Raw genomic sequence first — 23,845 nt, 5'->3', positions numbered from 1 at the left:
GTTTGCCCATTCGGATCCCAAGTGCGGACAGAGCACCACTTTGCATACCATGCTGTGGTAGGCGTCCCATGTATAAAGTAGAGGAAGATGGGCATGGATGTTAGCTCAGGGCCAGTCTTCCTCAGCAAAAAGAGGAGGATTGGCAGCAGTTAGCTCAGGGCTAATCTTCCTCAAAAAAACAAAACAAAACAAAGACTCTTATTAAAGATTTTTAAGAAGTTTTGGTTAGTACACTGCTATAGCAAGAGGCACGGCACTCAGCATTCCACACTCCATGTAAATACCCTCAGATAACTAACCTTGTACCTACTAGTACCATTTACTTTATTGAGAGGTCAACAGATACAAACTCTCAATCTTAGCCACAGTTCCCAGACACGGAATCTGAGTAACACTAGGTAATATTGCTTATGAAGAAAACACAGTAGTGTAATTCAATCTATTACTCTTCAAGATGTAGTTATAGGATAAAGCAGATAAGAACATGAATGTCCATACCTGTTTTCCAGGCATCTATACTTATTAGTCATTAAACAAGAGTTGGGAGAATTATGCAATTGGAGTTGTCTTCAAACAATTTTTTCAATTTTAGAAGGAAGTCTTGTTTTGTTTTTGTTTTTATTTTCATGATAAATTGAAGGGAGCAAAATCATTTTAGCAAGTTTATAAACAATAATAGCTAGTTTTGTTGTATGGACAACAAACTACAACGAACACTGTCTAAGAACAATGAGACTTTCTAATTCTTTCCTAATTAGACATGTATGATGATGTAAAATGCTATTAATTTATTTGTGCAAGGCTTTTCTCTTTAACTTTTTTTTTTTGAGGAAGATGAACCCTGAGCTAACAGCTGCTGCCAATCCTCCTCTTTTTGCTGAGGAAGACTGGCCCTGAGCTAACATCCGTGCCCATCTTCCTCTACTTTATATGTGGGACACCTGCCACAGCATGGCTTGCCAGGCGGTGCCATGTCTGCACCAAGGATCCGAACCGGCGAACCCTGGGCCGCCGAAGCAGAATGCGAGCACTTAACCATTGCGCCAGCAGGCCGGCCCCCTAATTTCTTTCTTAGAACCAGTAACTGATTTTACATGCTCCTTCCTGATGTTCTATCTTCCTTTGGTCCATGGTAGTACACTCTGCTCAATTTCCTCTTCATCTGTTCCTCCCTCTCATTCTTAGTACACATTTATTAAATAAATAAATAATAAATGAGATATGGTCTTCGGACATGACTCCTCTTCCTCCTAAGGTTTTCTGTTCTTTTATTCTATCTGCTAGAAAGCACATTTATTCTCAAACCTTCAATTAATACTAGAGCAATCTTTTCAAAGTTTTTTTTTTTAGCTATAAGCTCCCTCTTTTCCCCAAAACATGAGCTTAAGTGGGAGCCTCATATGTCTATAAAATAGCTATCTAAAATCTATAATCGGAATCTAAAATAGATAAAACAAAGTTAACAGTAACTCTAGTTGATGCAAGGGGAAAGTCTCACGGATGCCCTTGAGGTGGACCCTCTCTGCACCAGTTCCTAGCATACACCTCTGTGGAACTGGAACCCAGGTGGAAAACCGCTGATAGCTCAGAACTATCCTTTCATCTGAGCCTCAGTACTATATCCCTAATTATTCACTACTAGCCATTCTCACTTTGACTTTATCATCTCAAGACCAATTTGGCCAAATATCAAACTTACAACATCTTCTTCCAAACTAATTCTCCTTCTCAATTTCCCAGTCTCTGTTCAATCTATCAGTCTCCAAAGCTCAAAATCTTGCATCCATTCTTTTTTACTATATCTGTTTACTCGCCAAGATCAGTTGACTTCACCATTAAAATGTTTAAACATCTACTTATCTGTTTATTTTCAACACCACATGCTTAGTACAGGTCTTTCTGTTTAATAGCAAAAGAACTTCTAGTGTCTCCATCCTGTATAACTCTTCCAGACTAACCTTTCGTAAATACCATTTGTAAAGCACCAATATCTTGTTCAAAAGCCTACAGTGGCTCCCTGTTTTCTCTGTTTCAATTGTCTTTTCTGGTCTTTAAGGCCCTCTACAATCTGATCTCAATCCATCTGTAAAAGTTCCCCTTTACCTGTCTGAAGGCCACTTTCCCCAATATGCACTCAAAGTAAGAGGCTGGGCTGGTAGGGGAAAAAGAAAAAGAATCACCTTTTTCATTCAAATCCTTATTATTATTCAACTTTTTTCTATGAAGTCTTCCGTACACTTCAGAAATCATTTGCTGGCTCCAAATTCCTCTGAGCTCCCTGCAATACTTTCACTTGATTTAACAAATTCAACTACATTGAGGTCCCATTCGTTAAAATTAAATAATAGCTACCAAAGTACTACCTACTATGTACTGTACTGGTTTCTCAATGTACATTTTTGGGGTACATTATTTCATTTCTCTCTCACAACAATCTTGCAAAACTAATATTTTCCTCATTTTAGCAATGAGGACACAAACAGAAAAAAGTTAAATACTTTGCCCTAAGTCACTGAGTTAGTAAAGAGTCATTTCAATGAGCAGGATTTCAACAACGGTCTGCTAGACTCTAGAAGATCTCTCTTTTACCTTTGGTTAAAAACTCAGACTAAAATTATTGTGTAGATAAGACAACATATGTAAATGAATATCTCAAAGTACTATGGAAATAATTTCCATTATAATTTTCCCACTCCAATCTTTGTACACTGACATAATGAAGTCAATTAAAACTACAGCAGAGAATACAATCTAAAAAGCACACTCTATGCTCTAATCTATAAATAAGGACAATATATTGATTCCACTAAAGTACTCTAAATAAATGCTAAGCTAAGGCCATTCATCCAAAGTAAGAGAGAAATGAAAACTGTAATCATCCACACTTGTGGATAAACAACAGAAAACCAAGCCTTACAAGTGGCAGGGCGTTCACTCAGTTATCAGACTGCTCGGTTCAGAGTATTGTTTCTGTCTTTTTAAAGTCAACTAATCGCTTTTAGGAAACAATCAAATGTATGATTAACAAGGAGGATACTGGTTTACTGCAATCACTAGGATAGCCAACAAATGCTTAGTTGCTAGGTGTGGAAGCGTATATAGGTTAAACAGGGAAATAAGTCACAATCATAAATAATCATAAAAGATGGTAGAAATGATTAATGGCAAAAGAAGTGAGAAGATAACAGGATTAAAGAGCTAATAAATGCAAAGCATATTGCTTTTTAATACAATGAAATGCCACTGAACTCACCTTTAACTGACTTGACATCTGAGGTCTTCTCTTGTTCTTTGCCTTTCACTAGAAGATAAAAAAGCATCATGATCAGCTTTTACAGTCAAAAGGATCCATTTTACACACTGTAAAAATCAGACAAGCTTTATTCTATTAGATGAGTACTCAAAGTTCTACAACTATGGACTAACTGCCTTGGAGGGGGGCAGGGCAGGGCAGTTGTCAGGGAATCTTTCTCCAAGGAAGTGATGTGAACAGCATTCAGTGGAGAACAGTGACAGTGCTTATGGAGAGACAATATCAGAATACCTGGGTTCAAATTATGGTTCTGCCACTTATTAGCCACGTGATCCTGGACAGGTTACTTTACTTCTCCAGGTCTCAATTTTCTTGGTTTATAAAACTAGGTCAATAAAACTAACACCTACCTAAAAGGGTTTTGGATGAAAAAAATAAATACTTGTAAAGGGCTTAGAAAAGTAACTAGCATGTAATAAATTTAGGATGTTAATATCATCACCATGTACCACCCACTACCAGACACACCGTAAAGAAAAAGACAGAATTCTTTGGTTACGTATCATGTCTTACTTCTTGTATATTTCCCCCAAAGCATCAAACACAAACATTCTAAATTTACCAACATTCTAACCCTCTTAAAAAATTATACAATCTCTCCCCTATTACACAAAACAGTGGAAATTCTATTGCAGATACACTAATAACACAATATCCAAGAAAGGAATGTGTACGGCAGCTTACGCAAGGCGTGAACTCTCATAGGATCTGATATAAGACTATTTTTAACCCTCCTTTCTTTTCTCGTGTATTTTCTTTTTTTTTTTTTTTAAAGATTTTATTTTTTCCTTTTTCTCCCCAAAGCCCCTCCGGTACATAGTTGTATATTCTTCGTTGTGGGTCCTTCTAGTTGTGGTATGTGGGACACTGCCTCAGCGTGGCTTGATGAGCAGTGCCATGTCCGCGCCCAGGATTCCAACCAACGAAACACTGGGCCGCCTGCAGCGGAGCGGGCGAACTTAACCACTCGGCCACGGGGCCAAGCCCTCTTGCGTATTTTCAACACTAAATTTTCTTTAACCTCACCATAAAAAGCCTATCAAAGCAAGAAATCCCAAAATGTGACCATCTCTCTACTTGTGCTCTTAAACATTAAATGTTGAAAGGTTAGTAGCAGGAAATAACTAGCTCTCAGAGTATCTCGTAAGTCAATCATCTACAAATATTTGAGTGGCTTGTATGTGCCAGACACTCTCCTGGCTCAAGATAGCAGTCCTGCCTTCAAGACATCTACATGCAAGTACATGGAGACAAACAAGGACAAAAATAAGTAAGATGATTCCAGGTACTGAACACTGCTGTTAGGAAGATAAAGTAAGGAAATACGGTAGGGTGACTGATTTTTGCAGCCCTCCTGAAACCAGGGACCAGATAACCATTAATGAGCATTCTTAAAAGTCATGTAGATAAACAATGTACTATCAGATTCCCACTAGGTTCCTTACAGATAACGTCTCTGACGCTGGGGTCACCATGGTAACAGTTGCTTAAGTTGTTCTTCAGGAAGTGAGAGTCACTCCTTGTCCAGTTCAGGCCAGTTGAGACTACCAACCCATCAACTGGGCCTGCACAAATGTCCAATAGGTGACCCTTTGACATCAGGGGGGCCAAAAACTCTACCCTCAGATGATGCTAACACCACCATTTTGTGAACGTGTCCTATGAAGAGCCATGAAGCTTGACCACACTTGCACAGATCCTCGATTATTTCACTTTTCCTTACCTCCAACCATCTATCCCCACACTTCAGACCACCCTGCCCCTTTATTCCATAAATATCCCTAATCCCCATTTTCGGGGAGGCGGATGTGAGACTCGTTCTCCTGTCTCTTCACTTGGCTGCCTTGTGAATAAACCCTTTCTCTGCTGCAAAACTTGTCATCTCGATGACTGGCACAGTGTGCAGGGGCAAAATGGACCTAGTTCAGTAACACTCCCAGCAGCAGTTGCCAACCAACTACAGCTCCCATTTGAAACATGAACTGTCTTGGCTTCCATGATGCTCTACTCTCCTGGTTTTCTAGCTACTCCTCAGTTTATCTGCTTGCCAATTCTTCTTCCTTTGTCCCACTGGGAGTTTCTCAGGGAAAGAGCTTGGTTCTCTTTTCTTTTCACTACATATACTTACGTATTTCCTGGCTGAACTTATCCATTCTTAAGGCTTTAAATACCACAGATATGCTATGACTCCTAAGTTTCTATTTCTAGTCTAAATCCTTTTTGATCCTAAATTCATGTTAACCACTTACTTGCCATCTTCCATAGTTACATTTGATCAAAGTGGAACGTACCATCTTTTCCCAAACCTGTTCCTACCTCAGTCTTCATCTTCTCTCGTGAATGACACTATCACCCACCAGTTTCTCAGGCCAAAAATCTGGAAGTCATCCTTAACATAATCGTTCCCTTATCTCACACACCCAAACTACTTCTAAGACCAACTGATTCTACCACCAAAATACATCTCCACAGTTCCACTTTTGCCACCTGCAATGATTCTCATTTTAACAATCAGGTCTCCTCATCAATATTTCAAAATGAAAAGTACAAACACACCTAACTTTACCAAATATTATTTGGTTCTGCCTTATTTCTTTCTTTCCCCTAAATATTACCATATACTTAAAGGTTCCTATGAATCACTACTTGATGTTGCTGCTCTTCTTCCCTTACCAGAGACAAGCACTATTCTAAATTAAATGTCTTCACTGCCTTCCAAGTTTTTAGACTATCCACATATGAATATATATAAAAAAAGAAACATGGCATAATTCGGCACATCTTTAAAAATTACATAAATGGTATTCTTCTACACATATCAGACACTTGTATATATTCAATAACTAGACATTTGTCTATATTGACGCAGTTCTACATTCATGTAGCTCTAGTTCATTCATTGTAGCTGCTGAATTCTTTTAAATAAATATACCTTTATTTATCCATTTTCCTGTTAATGAACATTTAGGTTTTATTTTCTAGTTTTCACTATCACAAACATTGGTGTGAAGAACATTCTAGTACATATCTTCTTATGTATATATGCAAAAATTTCTCTAGGATAAATCCCTAGAAATGGAACTGCTAGGTAACAAATTACGTGCATTTTTAATGAAAGTGGCTATACAAGATTACACTCCTATCATCATGCTTCATATTCTCATTCTTGGTATTTTTAACTTTTGCCAAACTAACAGTTTTCAAATGGCATTTGATGGTGTTTTTAATTCATTTCCTTCATTTCTTTTGAGGTGACATCCTTTCATGTTTAGAGGCTATTTAGGTTTCTTCTTTTATGGACTGCCTATTTGTGTCCTTTATTTTTTACTTATTATTTGTAGAAATTTCAAACATATTCTGAATACTAATCCTTTCTTGTTTGTATTGCAAATACCTTAGATATATTTTATTGTACGGAAGTTTTAAATTTTAATTTAGTCAAATTTATACTATGTGGATTGTATTTGCCTAAGTCTTATTTTACTTTTTTTTTTTTTTTTTGAGGAAGATTAGCCCTGAGCCAACATCTGCTAGCAATCCTCCTCTTTTTACTGAGGAAGACCGGCCCTGAGCTAACATCCATGCCCATCCTCCTCCACCCCGTATGTGGGTAGCCCACCGCAGCATGGCCTGCCAAGTGGTGCCATGCCCACATGAGGGATCCAAACTGGGAAACCCCGGGTCGCCAAAGCAAAACATGCACACTTAACCCCTGCGCCACTGGACCAGTCCCTAAGTCTTATTTTTAAAAATATCCTTTCCTATCCCAAGATCACATTTTTTCCCCCTATATTTTCATCTATGATTTCAAGTTTTGCTTTTTCAAATTTGGGGCTGTTATCTACCTGGAATTTATTTCTGTATATCAGGGATTGGCAAACCACAGCCCATGAGCCAAATCCAGCCCACCATCAGTTTCCTGTAAATAAAGTTTTATTTTATTGTTTTTTGTTGTTGTTGTTTTTTGAGGAAGATTAGCCCTGAGCTAACATCTGCTAGCAATCCTCCTCTTTTTGCTGAGGAAGACTGGCCCTGAGCTAATGTCCATGCCCATCTTCCTCTACGTTATATGTGGGACGCCTACCTCAGCATGGCTTGCCAAGCAGTCCCATGTCCGCACCTGGGATCTGAACTGGCGAACCCAGGCCGCTGAAGTGGAACATGCGCACTTAACCATTGCACCACTGGGCCGGCCCCTAAAGTTTTATTTTAGCACAGCCATTTCCATTTGTTTATGTACTATCTATGGCTATAAGAGATAAAGAGTAAGACAGAGCCCATATGGCCAGCAAAGCCCAAAATATTTACTATCTGGCCTTTTACAGAAAGTTCACTGACCCCTAATGTATATGACAGGAGATAAGAAATCACTTACTCTTTTTTTACTTACTATTTTTTTTTGCCAGAGGGATAACAAGCATCACTTACTGATTAGTCCAACTTTCCCCAACTGAATAGAAACTCTTTATCTACCAAGTTCCCATACATACCTGAGTCTGTTTCTGGGCATTCACTTCTACTGCCTTAATTACTTAACTATATAATAAGCCTCCAGCAAGGCCACATTCTCTACCTTATTATTTTTCAAAACTATTTTCCATATTAATTATAGGATCAATGTGTCCTGATCCTAAAACCCCCCATGGGAATTTCTTTTTAAAGAGCATTGACTTAATGATTAATTTGGGAGAGAGTTCATATCTTTCTTATTGACTCTATCCATGAACATAGTATACCTCTCCATTTATTTGGGTCTTCTTTTATGTCCAATTATATTTTGTAAACTCCACAAAGATTTCAAAGTCTTTTGTTTGAACTGGCATACAGGGATGAGTTTTAAGTACTTGCATATAAAAGCATATATTTTTAAAAGCCAAATTCTTTTATGAGTTCTAATGCTATCTATATGTGTAGATATATTTTCTTGAATTTTCTATGTACACAATCATGTTATACGGGAATGATGACTCTTTTGTTCCCTTTCCCTCCCAAAACTTAACTTTTCCTTCTTTTTTTAGTGTATGTGTTATTGTGAAGAATACATTGGCTTTCTTTTTGTTTGTACAACCCTGATGTATTTTCCAATTCTTTTACTTTTAACCTTCTTATGATCCTTTTTATATTTAAACAGTACATAGCAGGAATCCAATCTCAAGATCACCATCTTTTTACTGTCTAGATTAGCCCATTTTTGTTTATTGTGATTACTGCACTTTATTCCTAAAAAAGAACATTCTTAAAAAGTCTGATTATGAATTTGCTGATATCTCCTGGTAGTTCTGTATATTTGTTTTATATATGTTGTGACTAATGTTAGGTGCAAATCAGTTTAGAAGTTTATCTTCCCAGTACCTTGTTCATTTTATCATAACGTAGTGACCTTTTTAGGCCTAATAATGTTTTATACTCTAAACTATTTCATCTGCTACGCAAGCTTTCTTCTGGCTAACATTTGTCTGGTATATCTTTACATCCATTTTTTTCTAATTTCTCTATGTCCTGATGTTTTGGTTGTGTCCCTGGTAAATAGCTTATGGCTGGATTTTAGTTAATCATCTAACCTGAGCCTTTAATCTTTCAGCTATATGGACTTTTGCTAGATTTTTAGCCATATAGATTTCAGTCTATTTACATTTATTGTGCTTACTGATCTATCTAGGTTTATTTCTGCCATCTTATTTTGCACTACTATGCTTTTTCTTGCTTGTATATTTCTTTTTATTACAAAACATTTAAAACATAAAGACTAGACCTTAATATGAAGAATACTCAGGTTTATCAAATCTTAACATTATGCCGTATTTGCTTCAGAAAAATTTTTAAAAGAAATGAAACATTGCAGGTGCAACTGAAGTCTCTCCCTGATCTAATTCCCCCTCTCCCTAGGGAAACAATTTCATAAATTGAATATTTACTCTTTCCATCCATATTTTTACTCTTTAATATATTTATGTATCCATCAACAATATAGAGCATTGTTTGAAGGCTTTTAAACTTTATACAAGTAAAGTGGTTGTACCAATTACCATTTCCAGCAGCGGTATATCCTAACAAATCCTGGTATAGTTAGGCTTTAATCTTAATCCCTCAGGTCTTCTCAAGAACTTCATTCTTGTAACACCTCTTTCTTCTGTATCATTTTCTCCCTCCCTACTGGATCATTCCTATCAGCATAGAAACATGCTCTAGCATCTTTTATCTTAAAAAAAAAAAATTCCCCTAACCCAATGGCCTCTTCCAGCTACTGCCACTTAGTGCCTTTTCACTGCAAAGTTTCTTGAAAAAGGTGCTTTTAGTTACTCTACTTTCCTCACTTCACAGTCTCCCCTCGACACATTCCACTGACACTATTCCTATAAAAGTCATCAACTACTTCCACATGATCAAATTGAGTAGCTATTTCTATTTATCTTGACCTTGCAGGTGATATTCAACACAATACTCCCACCTTTTTGACACAGTATCTTCTCTTAGCTTTAAGGACACTGCACTCCTGTATCACTGGCATTTTATTTTCGATTCTCCTTTGCCAATCGCTCATATTCCTTAATTTAACTTCTAAAAGCTGGATTAACCTAATAGCTCTCTCCTAGGCTCCCTTGTTGTCTACAGTATGGCAGGATCTGGCCACTAAACTCCTTCTCTCCCCTAGCAAGAGGGCTGTGGCCTAACATATAACTGGCTAGCTACTCCATATTCCCCAGGAGACCCTGCAGTTAGCTATGACCACATGACTAGGTTCCCACCAACAGAATGTGAATAGAAATGGTATGTACCACTTTCTGGCCAGTTTCTCTTTCCTGCATACTCCTTCCCCTTACCACGGGTCAGAAGACTGAGCACAACAGAAGGGGCTATGACCTGGCTTTGATAAAAGAGGCCATACCCTAAGCAAAAGAGCAATAACAAGATGGGGGAGGGGGGATAATGATCATGAAGCAAAGCCACCTGATGACCAGGAACTTGAACTGTTACATGAGAGAGAAATAAAGGTCTATCTTGTTTGAGTCATTTACACTTTAGCGTCTCTTTGTTATGGTAGCTTAGCCTTTCAACATAACTAATTCATGTACTATATGTACCCCCTAGGTGATCTCATCCGTTCCCATGTCTTTAATCATCATTTACGCAAAATACTCCTAATTCAGATCAAGTTCTGACCTCTTTGCAGAACTACAGAATTATCCAGAACTACAGCTCTTTCCAGAACTTGTACATCCAAATGCCTCTTCAACATGTCCACGTGGATGTCCAAGAGTTATCACAAACTCACAATTGCCAAATGAGGTGGGGTTTTGTTGGTTTTTTTTTTCTTTTTTGAGGAAGATTAGCCCTGAGCTAACATCCGCTGCCAATCCTCCTCTCTTTTCTGAGGACAACTGGCCCTGAGCTAACATCCGTGCCCATCTTCCTCTACTTTATATGTGGGACGCCTGCCACGACTTGCCAAATGGTGCCATGTCCGCACCTGGGATCCAAACCTGCGAAGCCCAGGCCGCTGAAGCGGAACGTGCGAACTTAACCGCTGTGCCACCAGGCCACCCCTGCCAAACGAGAATTCTTGATTCCTCCTACCCCAAGCTCTAAGCCCAAAGCTTTCCCAGTTTTTCTTGACTCCAATCACTTATTCAAGTCATGCTATCTCTAAAACATATCCCATTCCCCTCCTCTCCCAGGAAGTTCTAGCCTTCTTTCTGTTCTTTGAACACTCTTAGCTCATTCTTGTCTCAGGATATTTCTATCACCAGTTCTCTCAGGATAGAATGCAGTTCCTTTTATCTTTGCAAGGCTGACTCTGTCCTCATTCATGTCTCAGGTTAAATGCCATTTTCTCAAACAAGCCTTCCCTTATTATCTGAACATAAATTGTCATCCAGGGATCTGTTCCCACATCACTGTTTAAATTTCCTACACAGCACTTATTAGCTGATATTTTTCTTATTTTTATTCACTTATTCAACAAATATTTACTAAATTCCTAGCTATATGCCAGGTGCTAAACTAGACACGGGGATACAGCCATGAACAAAAATCAGCTTCCATCCTAATGAACCCAAAGCAGATGGTGATAAATGCTGTAGAGAGAGCAGGGCGAGGGGTGGAATGCAGGGGCCAGGGACTGCAATCTTAAGTAGGATAGACAAAGAAAGCGTCACTAAATGCCAATTGATCAGAAACCTGAAGGAGATGAGGGAGCAAAATAGGTGGGTATCTGTGCGAAGATGTTTCCAGACAGAGAGAACATATGCAAAGGCCCTAAGGTGGGAAGGTACTTGACAAGGGGGCCAATATAAATGGAAGAGTGACGAAGGAGAGCAGGAGATTACGGAGGGCCATGTATAGGAAGCCACTTGAGGAGGTCTGAAAAGAGGTTTGGTATAATGGGTTTTGAAAATATACCACAGGCAACAAGGATGAAAGAAAGGAGACCAAACTGAAGGCTATAACAAAATAATGCTGCTTCCTCAATTTTCATAAAACTGGCTTCCTCTTGATATTTAAGCTGAGATTTGAATGACATCCTCTCACAGGACTTCCTTAAATCTACATAGAGACTACTTCCTAGACCAGGGATCTAGATCCCTTAATCGTCAGAGACGGTGAGAAGTGGTTGGCTATGTTCTAGGGTAGACCTAACAGATTTGCTGATGGACCAAATATAGAGAAGGAGAGAAAGAGAGGTTTAAGAATGTACTAAAGTTTTAGCCTGACCAATTAAAAGGCCAGAAATGCAATTTATTGAGATGAGAAAAGCGGACAAACAGGTTTAGGAGGCCTAAATCTGGAGTTAAATTTTAGATATAGTAGTAAGTTAAAATTTATCTATTAGATAGTCTATTATATCTATTAATAGATATTACTGGGGTGGGCCCAGTGGTGCAGTGGTTAAGTGCAAACATTCCACTTCAGCAGCCCAGGGTTCTCGGGTTCAGATCCCGGGTGTGGACATGGCACGACTTGGCAAGCCATGCTGTGGTAGGCGTCCCACATACAAAGTAGAGGAAGATGAGCACAGATGTGAGCTCAGGGCCAGTCTTCCGCAGCAAAAAGAGGAGGATTGGCAGCAGATGTTAGTTCAGGGCTAATCTTCCTCAAAAAAAAAAAAAGATATTACTATCTATTGGAATCTACTAGGTAGAGGTATGAAGTGGACCGACAGTTGGATATACCAGTCTGGATTCAGGGGAGAGAATCCAAGCCGGAGATGTAAATTTCAGAGTAATCAGCATAAAGGTGGTATTTAAAGACTGTACGGGATCCCTAAACGGGACCATCTCTAGCTTCTATTCTTGCCACATCTAGTCTCCAAAAAGCATCTAGAATGATCTTTTTAAAACTAAAACAAGATCAAGTTACTCCTCTTTAAAAATGTTTGAATAATATTGTCTCTGCACTTGGAATAAAACCTAATTATGGCCTATAAAGCTCTGAATCATCTGATCCTTGTCTACCTAAGCCCAAGTCACGCGACCTTCATTCCTTTCTTGAAGGGCACCAAACTCTTTCTTGCCTCACGTCCTTTGAGCATGCTATTCCCTGTGCCTAGAATGCCCTTCCCTGGCCTCTAAATGTTAGCTGCTACTGATCCTTTGGCTCTAAGTTTCAAGGTCACCTGCTGAGATCTTTCTCCAACATCCAACTGAAATATGCTTCTTCACTGAAGTTATCGCTTTCATAACACTCTACTCAATTTGTAAGTATACACATACATACAGAGAAAGGGAAAAAAGACTGCCTAATTGTCTGTCTACCCCAGCAGACAATAAGCTCCATGTGTGCAGGGACTCTGTCTTGTTCAGTGCTCAATACTGAGGGCCTAGCACAGTGGCTGGCAAACAGTAGACATTCAAAAGTATTTGCTAAATAGAGACAACAGTGTACTAAGCAACATGCAATTTGCCTTACATATAGAATGCTTTTTTCTCCTTAAAAAAAAAACTAAAAAACAACTAACAACTCGCACACTGTTAAACAAATTAGCCAGCTATTAACTCTACCAAAGTACTTCACCAATAAAGCTTGCTTGTATCACTTCACTGGTTTCATTCATTCAGCACTGGTTTCATTCACTGATCACCTGACATCAGTTACTAAAACTCTGTAGGTTCTTAAAAGGAATCCTTTAACTCAGAGTGGAATGGGGCCTTTAGGAATCCTCTAATTCTCAGTTGGAGGAGGAGAGAAAAGCAGGTTAACAATTTTCTGTCCCCAGTTAGTTAGCAGCAAAGCTGTCATGAGAACCCAAGACCCTGATTTAGTGGAGGGCTTTTTCCAAAACCCGTTTTTGTCTGGTACATTTTCTCTGAAGCAACAAGAACTGAAAGAAGAACCACTATCATCCAAAAAGACCCACACTTGTTCACTTTGGATATATATTTTTAATGAAATGCAACAACCTTATGCAGGATCAAAATTATGCCTCTACCTAAAAACTGGGCACCTACTACAAGTGAAAATCAGAAATATCAGCAGTTTATGGAGTTCCAGTAGTTAGTAAACTTCCCAAGTCATCAAAAGAACTATTCTTCATTAGAGAACTTTTCGCAATAAGTTATGTTACTTCACAAACAGAAGAGCCCTCCTCCTCCCGCCCCCAAAAGAGGGAAACTGGAATATAGTACTAGTTGCAGAAAATTTTTTCACGTGTTGCTTTTAGACATAAACCCCTCAATATTCTGAAAAGTCAGACTTCCGTAACAAGCTACTAAAGGAATTTCCTTTTTCCTGATCCACAGTTCACACACACAAACCCTGGAAAGCTGTTTGCATGCGAAGAGGCATTAACTCGCGTGGGTTCGGCACACGCTTTTGGACCAGCGAGACGGTCCCCCTCCGACTTCGCGCGAGGAGGCCGCCGTCCCCCTCCTTGCAGAGTCCCGGCGCAGAGCGACGCACGCGGGGCGCGTCTGCGCGGAGACGGGGGGCGTCTGTGCGGCGGCCGGGGTCTCGCCGCCGCCCGGGAGGAAGCCCTGGCAGGCCCATCTGCCCCACCGCCGCCCCTGAGGCCCGGCCTGGCTCCCCGCCGCCGCCCCCTCTGCTACCTTTCCGCCGGAAGAAGGACATGGCGGGGCCCGGGTCCGGGCGGAGGGCGCGGGGGGACTGTCGCGGGGAGGGCCCGGCTCCCCTCATTCAGTAACCGGCCCGGACTTCCGGGTCCGCAGCGGCCGCCGCGCTAGCACGAAAAGAGACCCTTCTTCCGGGTTTGGGCCCCACCGCCTCCTCGAGATGCCCTGGCAGCTCCTGCCGCCATATTATCAACAAGCCGCCCGCCCGGAGTTCCGGTCCTTCCCCGCGCGAGGCTTCACGGGAGGCCGCGCCGCCGGCCCCGCCCCCGCCCCGCCCCCCCTCCCCTCTCGTGGGTGTGGGGCCCCGCGCCCGCGCCGCCCACGTGACCGTGCGCACGCGGGGTCTGCGCCCTGTTCTCTCGAGCCGGCTTCCTGGTTTTCGTGGCGGTTCCTCGCCGCCGCTTTCTGGTGACTGGCGCGGGCCCTCGGGGGAGCGGCGGAGACCCACTTCCTGCAAAACTAACCACCCTGGAGCTGGAGCGCCCCCTGGAGCTGGGATGGCGCGGCCCCTCCTCGGGGTCGGGCGCCCGGCGGTGGACTCCGTTCAGAGCGTGCCCTTGTAAAGGGCAGGGCCAACACTGCGGCGCTCCAGCTTAGTCCCCCTCCACTTCTCGGCTGGAGTTAGGCTGAAGGGCCCCAGCCCACGAGACAGCCTCTCCCAGCGCCGCCAGCCCCTGCTCTCCCGGCGTGTCCGACCCCTGGTCGCGCTGGTTCCAGGCGATCAGGGTTCCCGAATGGGGAATACGAGGCATAACCTGCTTTATGTGGCTCCATTGGCTCCGTCGGTCACAGTGACCTGAGCCAGGAGAAGTGGACTTATTTTCAGAACCGGATCCCTGCGAGTGCTCAAATTTGGAGGGGACAGCAACATAAAAGCCTCGCCAGTATTTACCAAGCAAACTCCAGTGATTCATCCTTTAAGCCTTGTTCAAATGCGGTTTTCCAGTGAATCTCTGGCTCTCCATCTGCCCCTAAAGCACAGTGAAACAAGCCTCCCCACCTTCAGTGTCCCCACGACTCCGTGAGTGCGCTCAGCGGCCGGGTGATAATTGTGGCAGCCGTGCGCTCGCGCGGGAAAGGAGCCTGGAAGACAGTAGCTCTCAATAAATGATCACTGGGTTTTTTTAATCAATTAAGTCCATCATGTGACGGATGGGGAAACAGGTCCAGAAAGAAGAGGCAGCTTGTCCAAGATTATTCAGTGTGTCAGTGTTGAGACTATATCTGGAAGCCGGGGTCTTTTCAACATATAGTTAGAGCAACTTAATAGGTTTGTCTGTTTTGTTTCGGGCATGTAAGGATCACAGCTGATACTTATTGAAAGTTTACTATGCACGGGTACTGTGCTAAAGCCTCCAGATTAATAATAGTCCTTGGAGTCGGTCTTGGTGTGGGGAAAACTAGGCATAGAGAAATAGCTTGCCCAAGGTCACAAGTTAACTAGAGTTGAAGCCTGGGTTTCCAACCTAGAGAGTCGGCCTCCAGAGCCCAAGGTCACGCCTCTCCCTGAGTAAGGAGAGCGTACAGCGGCAAGAGCAGGAGAGACTGGCCGAGGCTCTGGATGTCCCAGTGTACCCTCCACTTGAGCTGGAGCTGAGAATGGACGTCTGTCTGACTGTGTCCTCCCGGCCTCAGCAGAGGCTGCAGGGGAGTCTGAGCGGTGTCCCCCGGGGATCAGAGGTGCCTTGGAAACCAGCGTGCACTGGCGGGAGTGGGGAGGAGGGGTGGGTGGGGAGACTGTCAACTGCCTATGGCCAATAAAACTACAGATCACGCCCGCCTCTCCCAGGAAGGGGTGGTTGGCTATAGTCAAGGAGGAGCGGGGCTGGGGTGCAATCTAAGTGAGATTTCTCTGCTGGATCAGTGTAAGAGGGTAAGTGATAACTAGCAGAGGTGCAAGAATAGGGAGTCTACACTCAGTGGGAAAGCGCAGTGTCTTTCTCGCTCCTTCTCTTTGGGAGCCCAATCCCTTGGCAGCGGCCTGTTGTATTTGTTGACTGGTTAGTTGGTTGGGGCCAGAGGAGGGAGTGCAAGAAATACCCTGAATATCACCAGAATAGGAGCAATGCTGAGGAGTATGGGGGGAATGCTCTAGTCTCTCTAAGTCTCAAATCCTTCCTCATTCTCTCCAATTTAGCATAGAATCAGTGTAAAAACGGTGTCCTCCCCTGCCTTCCAATGTGATTACTGCCCTTGAGTCCCTCCTAGCAGAAATTCTGGAGCTGCCTTTATTCCCCCAGGCAGCTGAATACATCCCAGTCAGGTAATAATAGCCGCCCTTATTTATTAAGTACTTATTATGTGCTCTCAATGTACTAAGTGCTTTATAATCACAATCTCAATCCTTTACCTTCTTCCCCCAAAAAGATTCTGTGAGATGACAACCATCATTACCCCCAATTTACAGATGATGACCCTGAGGCTCAGAGTAATTTACCCAGGATCACAAGGCTAGTAAGGGGTAGAGACTAGATTTCAACCACTGTGACAGTCCTAAGCCATTTGCTTATATCACTTCCTCCAGTCTTTTCCTCCACTTACAGCTAATATCCATTTATCCAGTGCCCCAGCTTGGGATGTCTATTTATTGGGCAAATGTAAGGGGATGAGTGATATCTAGCAGTGCAGATGCCTTCCGAATCATCACCCATTAAAGTGTTTATATGCTTAGGGGAGCTTTAAGAGTATTATCATTTAATCTTTTGGAATTTGATGATCCACATATGAACAAAGTTAAAATAAAACAAGAATATAAAAATAAACAAGAATATTCCATTAGTCTGAATAACCAGTTGTGGCAAGCTGGCATAGCATTTCTAAGTTAATTTGTTGGCGCCACTTTAATTTACACGTAAAACAAAACAAATTTTTACCAGAAGGTATTCCTTTGTGTTCCTAATTTGAAGGGAATCTTCACGGTCTTTTTATATCAGTTGTATCAGTTACAACAAATCAGTGAGGTAAAATCAGCAAATTAATTATCACAAAGCCAGTGAATAAAATTAATTTCCTCTGACAAACGCAGTTTACGAATCTAATGAACAGTGTTCTACGACAAAGTTTCTAACAAATGCAGCTTTCTATATCAAACATTCGTAACCTCAGGGAAACTATTCAAACAAATCTTTTTATATTATAGGAAAAAAAAGCTTCTTGTACCTTTTTAGTAAACAGATAAAGACAAACTCAGATATATGATTCAGAATATGTATTTATATAACTTAAAATTCTCCTCAACTGTCTAAACAAAAGCTAATTCTTAACCCAGCATTTTACATTCTCAGAAGCATTCTTCTCTAACTTCACCTGGTAATTCTTCATTACCTTCTTATTGCCTCAATATTTTTAAATATTTTCTTCACCTCTTTTAGTTTTCCTCAGCAGGTGGCTAGTCCAAATTACCCGCTCTACTGTTATCAGAAGTGGAAGTCATCAATAGCTTTGTAAAATTATCTCTAAAAATATTGCAGCCTCTGATTTTAGTTTTAATCAAAGCTGAATCAAAACAATTTGGGCTTAACATAATTTATTTCTTCTATAGTCTCTAATCATTGCAGATAAATGGGAATTTAGTGCACATTTTTCCCATCAAAGGAACCCAAAACAAGTAGTCAAGAGACTATAGCAAAAATAATCTCTTAAGTTTGCACAGCAGAGACTTCCACTTCTAATAACAGTGGAGCGGGTAATTTGGACTAGCCACCTGCTGAGGAAAACTAAAAAGGGTGAAGAAAATATTTAAAAATATTGAGGCAATAAGAAGGTATGAAGAATTACCAGGTGAAGTTAGAGAAGAAAAACAAAATCCAGTGAGTTAAGTCCTGCGTTTGGGACCTCTTGCTCTGGAAGCATTCACTGTTCACGGAAAAGAGAGTAATGCTTTTGCTGGCGTCACACACTAGAGGACAAAAGTTGGAGCCCAGGCCCTGCTTTGGATTGAGATTCTGAAAAAGCTACACCTGAAGTAAACCAGCCCTCGCTGGGGTTGCAACCCAGCTTCGAGTCATCTGTGTGGTCCAGGAAATCTTACTCCTTAACAGTAAATTGATAGAAGCAAATGAATTCCTCTTAGAAAAAGATAGCATCACCCAAGATCTCAAATTGCTTCCACAGACAATTTTTCAAATATAATGTCTGGCACACAATCACAGACATCAGGCACACGAGGAGACAAGATGTTAGGAATAAGTGCCAAGAGAAATGACAAGCAATAGAAATAGTCACATGGGAACCCCAGATAATGGAATTATTGGGCATCGATTTTAATATAACTATGCTTACTATGACCAAGAATATAAAAAACAAGATTGGAAATTTGGGCAAAGAACTGGAAACTATAAAAAGTGACAGTATATATAAAAAAAGCAACTAGAAATTCTAGAACTGAAAAACAAAATAACTGAAACTAAGAACTAAATAGATGGATCTGTAAACAGAATTACAACTAAAGAGAATTTGTGAAATGGAAAACAGGTCAGAAGATAATATCCAGAATGAAGCATGTAGTGAGGGTAAGAGACATAGAGAATACAGTGAGGTTTACCATATGTTTCATCAAAGTCCCAGAAGGAGAGAAGAGAAAGAATGTAGCAGAGGAAGTATTTGACAATTTTCCTGAAGTGATGACAGAAAACAACCTACCAATTCAAGAATCATTATGAGCTACAAACAAAATAAATAAAAAGAAATCCACACCTAGATTATTAGTAATAAAACTTCAGAAAATAAAAAAGAGAGAAAACTTACTAAAAATATATGGGGGTGGGGAAAACATTGTCTTCAAAGAAATGACACTCAGGCAGCTGATTTTTTCAACAGCTACAGTGGAAGCTAGAAGACTGTGGAATTCAGTCTCCAATGTGCTAGAAAAAGTAACTACCAATCTGGAATCCTATACCCACCAAAAATATATTTCAAAGATAGCACAAAATAAGATATTTTCAGGAAAAACACAACAAAAAAAATGTCACCAGCAGACCTCACAAAAGGATACTCTAAAGAATTTACTTCAGGCAGAAGGTAAGTGATGTCAAATGGGATGTCTGAGATGCAAGATATTATAAAGAGCAAAGACAGTGGTAAATATGTGGACAAATGTAAATAAAAATTTAATAATGGTATGAAAGCAACCAACTATGAAGTTAGGGGGCACAGTCCACATAAGAGCACCCTCACTTCTGACACCAATTGTAAGTTTGGAGATCCCCCAGACCACCCTTACGTTTGATAATTTGCTGGAGGGACTTGTAAAACTCACAGAAAGCTGTTATACCCACAGTTATAGTTTATTACTGCAAAGGATAGAGATTAGAATCAGCCAAGGGAAGAAATGCATAGGGCAGAACCAGGGAAGTACCAAAAGCAGAGCTTCCAGTTGTCCTCTCTCCATGGAGTCAGTATACCTTTACTTTCCTGGCATTGATATATGACAATATGCATTGTGTATTGCCAACCAGGGAAGCTTACCCAAGCCGTGATATCCAAAGTTTTTTTTTTTTTGAGGAAGATTAGCCCTGAGCTCTCTACTGCCAATCCTCCTCTTTTTGCTGAGGAAGACTGGCCCTGAGCTAACATCCATGCCCATCTTCCTCTACTTTATATGTGGGATGCCTACCACAGCATGGCTTTTGCCAAGCAATGTCATGTCTGCACCCAGGATCCGAACCGGTATACCCCGGTACGCCAAGAAGCAGAACGTGAAAACTTAACCGCTGTGCCACCGGGCCAGCCCCCTCAATATCCAAAGTTTTTCTTGAGTTTCCATGATGTAAGCGTGGTTGACCACCCTTGTGGCTGATCTCAGTGTCCAGTCTCTCAAGAGGTCACACTGTTACTGAGTGACCCAAAGCCCCCACCCCAAATCACATTGTTACTATATGGCTGGCCCAAGGTCCCCAGTTAAAACAAAAACACTCCTATGAGGCATGACATTTCAAGGACCTAGAGATGACTGTCCACTGGTGAAGGGCTGAGGTCAGACCTCTTTTTGGGCAAGTTAAATTATTTTTCTACACAAGCATCTAATAAGTTTAAAATTTTCACCAATGTGGCAGTCCCCTGGATCTTTATAGGGCTTATATCCCATCTTCTGGCATGTATCTGTCTTACCAGGGCATCTGGAATACCTGCCATTTGTTGCTCACTGGGTCTAGCTGGCATGATGTCATCAGTATAGTGCTCCAATGTGATGTTCTGCAGAATGTCTAGACAGTGAAAGATTCTTCAGACCTGCATTGTTCAATATGGTAGCCACTAGCAATGTGTAGCTATTCAGCACTTGAAATGTGGCTAATTGAATTAAGAGGTGCTGTAAGTGTAAAATATACACGAGATTTTGAAGACTTGGTATGAAAAAATTATGTAAAATATCTCATTAATATTTTTATACAACTTGGGCTAAGTAAATATATATATTACTGAAATGATAATATTTTAGACAAGTTGGGCTAACTAAATATATATATTATTAATTTCGCTTGTTGCTTTTTGACTTTTTTTTAGCGTGGTTACTAAAATTACACGTGTGACTCATATTATATTTCTACTGGACAGCACTGCTTAGACTATTTTGGTACTGAGTATAATGGTTAATTTTATGTGTCAGCTTGACTGGCCACGAGATGCCCAGGTTAAACATTATTTCTGGGTGTGTCTGCGAGAGTTTTTCCGCATGAGATTAGTATTTGAACTGGTGGACTCAGCAAAGTAGGTTGCCCTTCCCTGTGTCAGTGGGTATCGTACAATCATTGAGGGCCTTAGTAGAACAAAAGGGGGAGGAAGGAGGAATTTACCCCTTTTTTCTGCCCCGCTGTTTGAGCTTGGATATCTGATGTCATCATCTCCTGCCCTTGCACTGAGATCTACACCATCAGCTCTCCTGGTTCTTAGGCTTTCAGACGCGGACTGAATTTGCCATTGGTTTTCCTGGATCTTCAGCTTGCAGATGGAAGACTGTAGGACTTCTCAACCTCCAAAATCACGTGAGCCACTCCCTTACAATAAATCCACCTCTCTGTTCTGTTTCTATGGAGAACTATGACTAATTCACTGAGAGCAGTAGAGTTAACATGGACTGGACAAGACTGAATTTGTGCTGTTCTCCATCCCGGGTGAAAGCAAACTGCTTTTGATCCCCCTCCTTAATGGAGTTTGAAATAATGCATTTGCCAAATCAATAGCCACGTACCAGTTGTCAGGCTGTGTTAATCTGGAATGGCAACTAAAATTAGGGCTGCATCTTTGTTAAATTTATAGTAGTCCATCATTATCCAGCATGATCCATCTGGGTTTTGCAGGGGTCATATGCCAGTGAATGAAACGGAAAATAGAATGGAAACCACCACCCGTTCTTTAGGTCTTTGAGGGAGGCACTAATCTGTCATTCGACCCAGGATGCAATATTTCTTGATTTATTATCTGGCCAGGAGTTGGGAGTAGTTTCAGGGGCTTCCAGTTGGCCTTTCTTTTTCATTTTCCTTTTTTTAAGTTAAATGACTCTTACTCAACAGATCAGGGAGCCAATGTGAGGATTCTGCTAAATGCTAGGAAAATCCATCCTGATTATGACTCCTAACTGGGCATGGATTATGGTCATGGAGTCATGGGGAAATGACCACAGGTGGGTCTGCAAACCTTTTGGACCATGGTGAAATGGATTTGGGGCCAGGACTCCATTTAATCACCGGACCTTCAAATGCCCCGCACTTTAACAAGAAGCCATGATAGTGTTTTCGGCCCCTGGTGTCAGCTCAGATCCTAAATCCAATACCCCTCAAAGAATCTGAGTATTCTCTTTTTCCCAGTTGACAGTTACTCTGGTTGATGACTGAAGGCCTCTTGGGAAAAAGGATTGGGAGAATAGCTACTATATCTATTCATTATGGCATTTCAGGGTTTTTCCTTAAGGAGACTCCGCCTGCCTTTCAATTGTTATGCTTAGATCTTAGAACTATCTCAAGTTTGGAAACTGACAAAAGATCATGACTTTTCTATCCTGGTAGTGACGTCAGTCTTATGGTGTCTGATCTTGATCTTCTTTTGATTATGTAAGTCCAACAATACCCTTGTTTGCTGCCTGTCTTAGTCTGTTTGGGTTAGTATAACAAAAATACCATAGACTGGGGAACCTAAAGAACAAACATTCACTTCTCACGGTTCTGGAGGCTGGGGAGTCCAAAATCAAGGTGCTGCCAGATTGAGTGTCTGGTGAGGGCCTGATTGCTGGTTCATAGATGGCTGTCTTCTCTCTATGTCCTCACAAGACAGAAGGGGCAAGAGAGCTCTCTGGGGTCTCTTTTATAAGGGCACTACTCCTGAGGGCTTCCTGATGACTTAATCACCTCCCAAAGACCCCACCTCCTAATAGCATCACACTAGGGGTTAGGATTTGAACATATGAATTTTGGGCAGACACAAACAATCAGTCTGTAACTGCCCATGTACCTCATCCTAGGAACGTAATCATCATTAGCCATTCCCACATATCCCTGTGGGTCATGCTGATCTTGGTACCTTTCCCACCTATGTGGTTGTGATATCTACCATGTTTCTGACAGTTTAGAGCTGTCACATAGTTTGTGCTATTCTGGAATCCTGCTATGACCATTGACACTAGGGAGTCTGGTTCCATAACAGCATGTCCTACTAGAAGCCTGGGTGCCATTCAGGTTTGCAGTGATTCAATAGCCTTCTCACCAATTCATTCCTTATTATTTTAGAGAAGAGAGTGACTTCTGGGACCTCCCAGGAAACATAGCAGCTGACGGATCCTCTGGCATGACATAAGACATTCTGAAATTCCTACCTCTCTTACCTGAGATTGTTAGCTCTCTGGCAAGTCCAGCCTGCTCCATGCACAGGCCAGCTGCTAAACAAAGACCATAGACAAAGAGTCACTGGTGTTTGCGGTAGGAAGCTGTCAGGTTATAGTGCACAAAAATAGTAAGTGCCCAGGAGGTGTGGAACAGGTACCGACAGTGTATGCTGCATTATCCCAGTTCCTCCTTCCTTTAGGGCTGAGGAAATAACCACAGGGTGGGTCTGAAGATTCACTGGGCCCGCTGTCAGCTAGACTTGAGTCGGGACTCAATTATCATCTGGCCTCCACAGGCCTTCATTCTAAGTACAGGAGCTTGTGATGTTTTGAGTCTTCTGGTTTCAATCAATCTTATCTCAGATCCCATATCACATTGTCCTTGGGAATTCTGGGTATTGTCCTTTCCCTGGTGCACAGTTACCCTGGAAAGGGATCTCAAGTCTCTCTGGGAGAATGATTGGGAAAATATTTACTCTGTATACATGTGATGTGTTGCAAGTTCCTCCCTTAAGGGGACCTGACGTCTCTTTCAAACGATGAGCTCTGGGCCTGAGAACTGACTTACACCTGGGAGCTTAAGAGGGAATGTGGTTTTCCATTATGACAGCTGACAGCAGCCTTCTGCTCATGAGCTCTTGATTTTTTTTTAAA

At 41.4% G+C, this 23,845-nt stretch overlaps 2 protein-coding genes across 10 annotated transcripts in view; one reads left to right on the top strand and one right to left on the bottom strand.

Annotated features, from left to right (window-relative positions):
• Positions 1-14,652, bottom strand: part of AKAP10 (A-kinase anchoring protein 10) — a 68,664-nt gene extending 54,012 nt beyond the window's left edge. For all 3 annotated transcript variants that reach the window (XR_011523695.1, XM_070563559.1, XM_008539904.2), the window contains exons 1-2: positions 14,356-14,652; positions 3,254-3,301 (exon numbers count right to left, since the gene is read on the bottom strand). Coding sequence is in view for 2 of the 3 variants with exons in the window: in XM_070563559.1 (XP_070419660.1) it covers positions 3,254-3,301; positions 14,356-14,443 (136 nt within the window). In the remaining variant the exon portion in view is untranslated. The remainder of the gene's footprint in view (positions 1-3,253; positions 3,302-14,355) is intronic.
• A 6,280-nt stretch (positions 14,653-20,932) lies between these two features.
• The window catches only part of SPECC1 (sperm antigen with calponin homology and coiled-coil domains 1), a 283,955-nt gene continuing 281,042 nt past the window's right edge, over positions 20,933-23,845 (top strand). For 6 of the 7 annotated variants that reach the window (XR_011523688.1, XR_011523690.1, XM_070563540.1 and 3 more), the window contains exon 1: positions 21,048-21,359. Coding sequence is in view for 5 of the 7 variants with exons in the window: in XM_070563540.1 (XP_070419641.1) it covers positions 21,323-21,359 (37 nt within the window). In the remaining 2 variants the exon portion in view is untranslated. Of the gene's footprint in view, positions 21,360-23,845 lie in introns of all 7 variants that reach the window. The other variant, XM_070563553.1, reaches the window with a different exon arrangement.

This window comes from Equus przewalskii, chromosome 10 (assembly GCF_037783145.1).
Source record: "Equus przewalskii isolate Varuska chromosome 10, EquPr2, whole genome shotgun sequence".
Classification (NCBI taxonomy): Eukaryota; Metazoa; Chordata; class Mammalia; order Perissodactyla; family Equidae; genus Equus; species Equus przewalskii.
The sequence above is the reverse complement of the archived record's forward strand: the minus strand, read 5'-3'. Positions and strand labels throughout refer to the sequence as shown.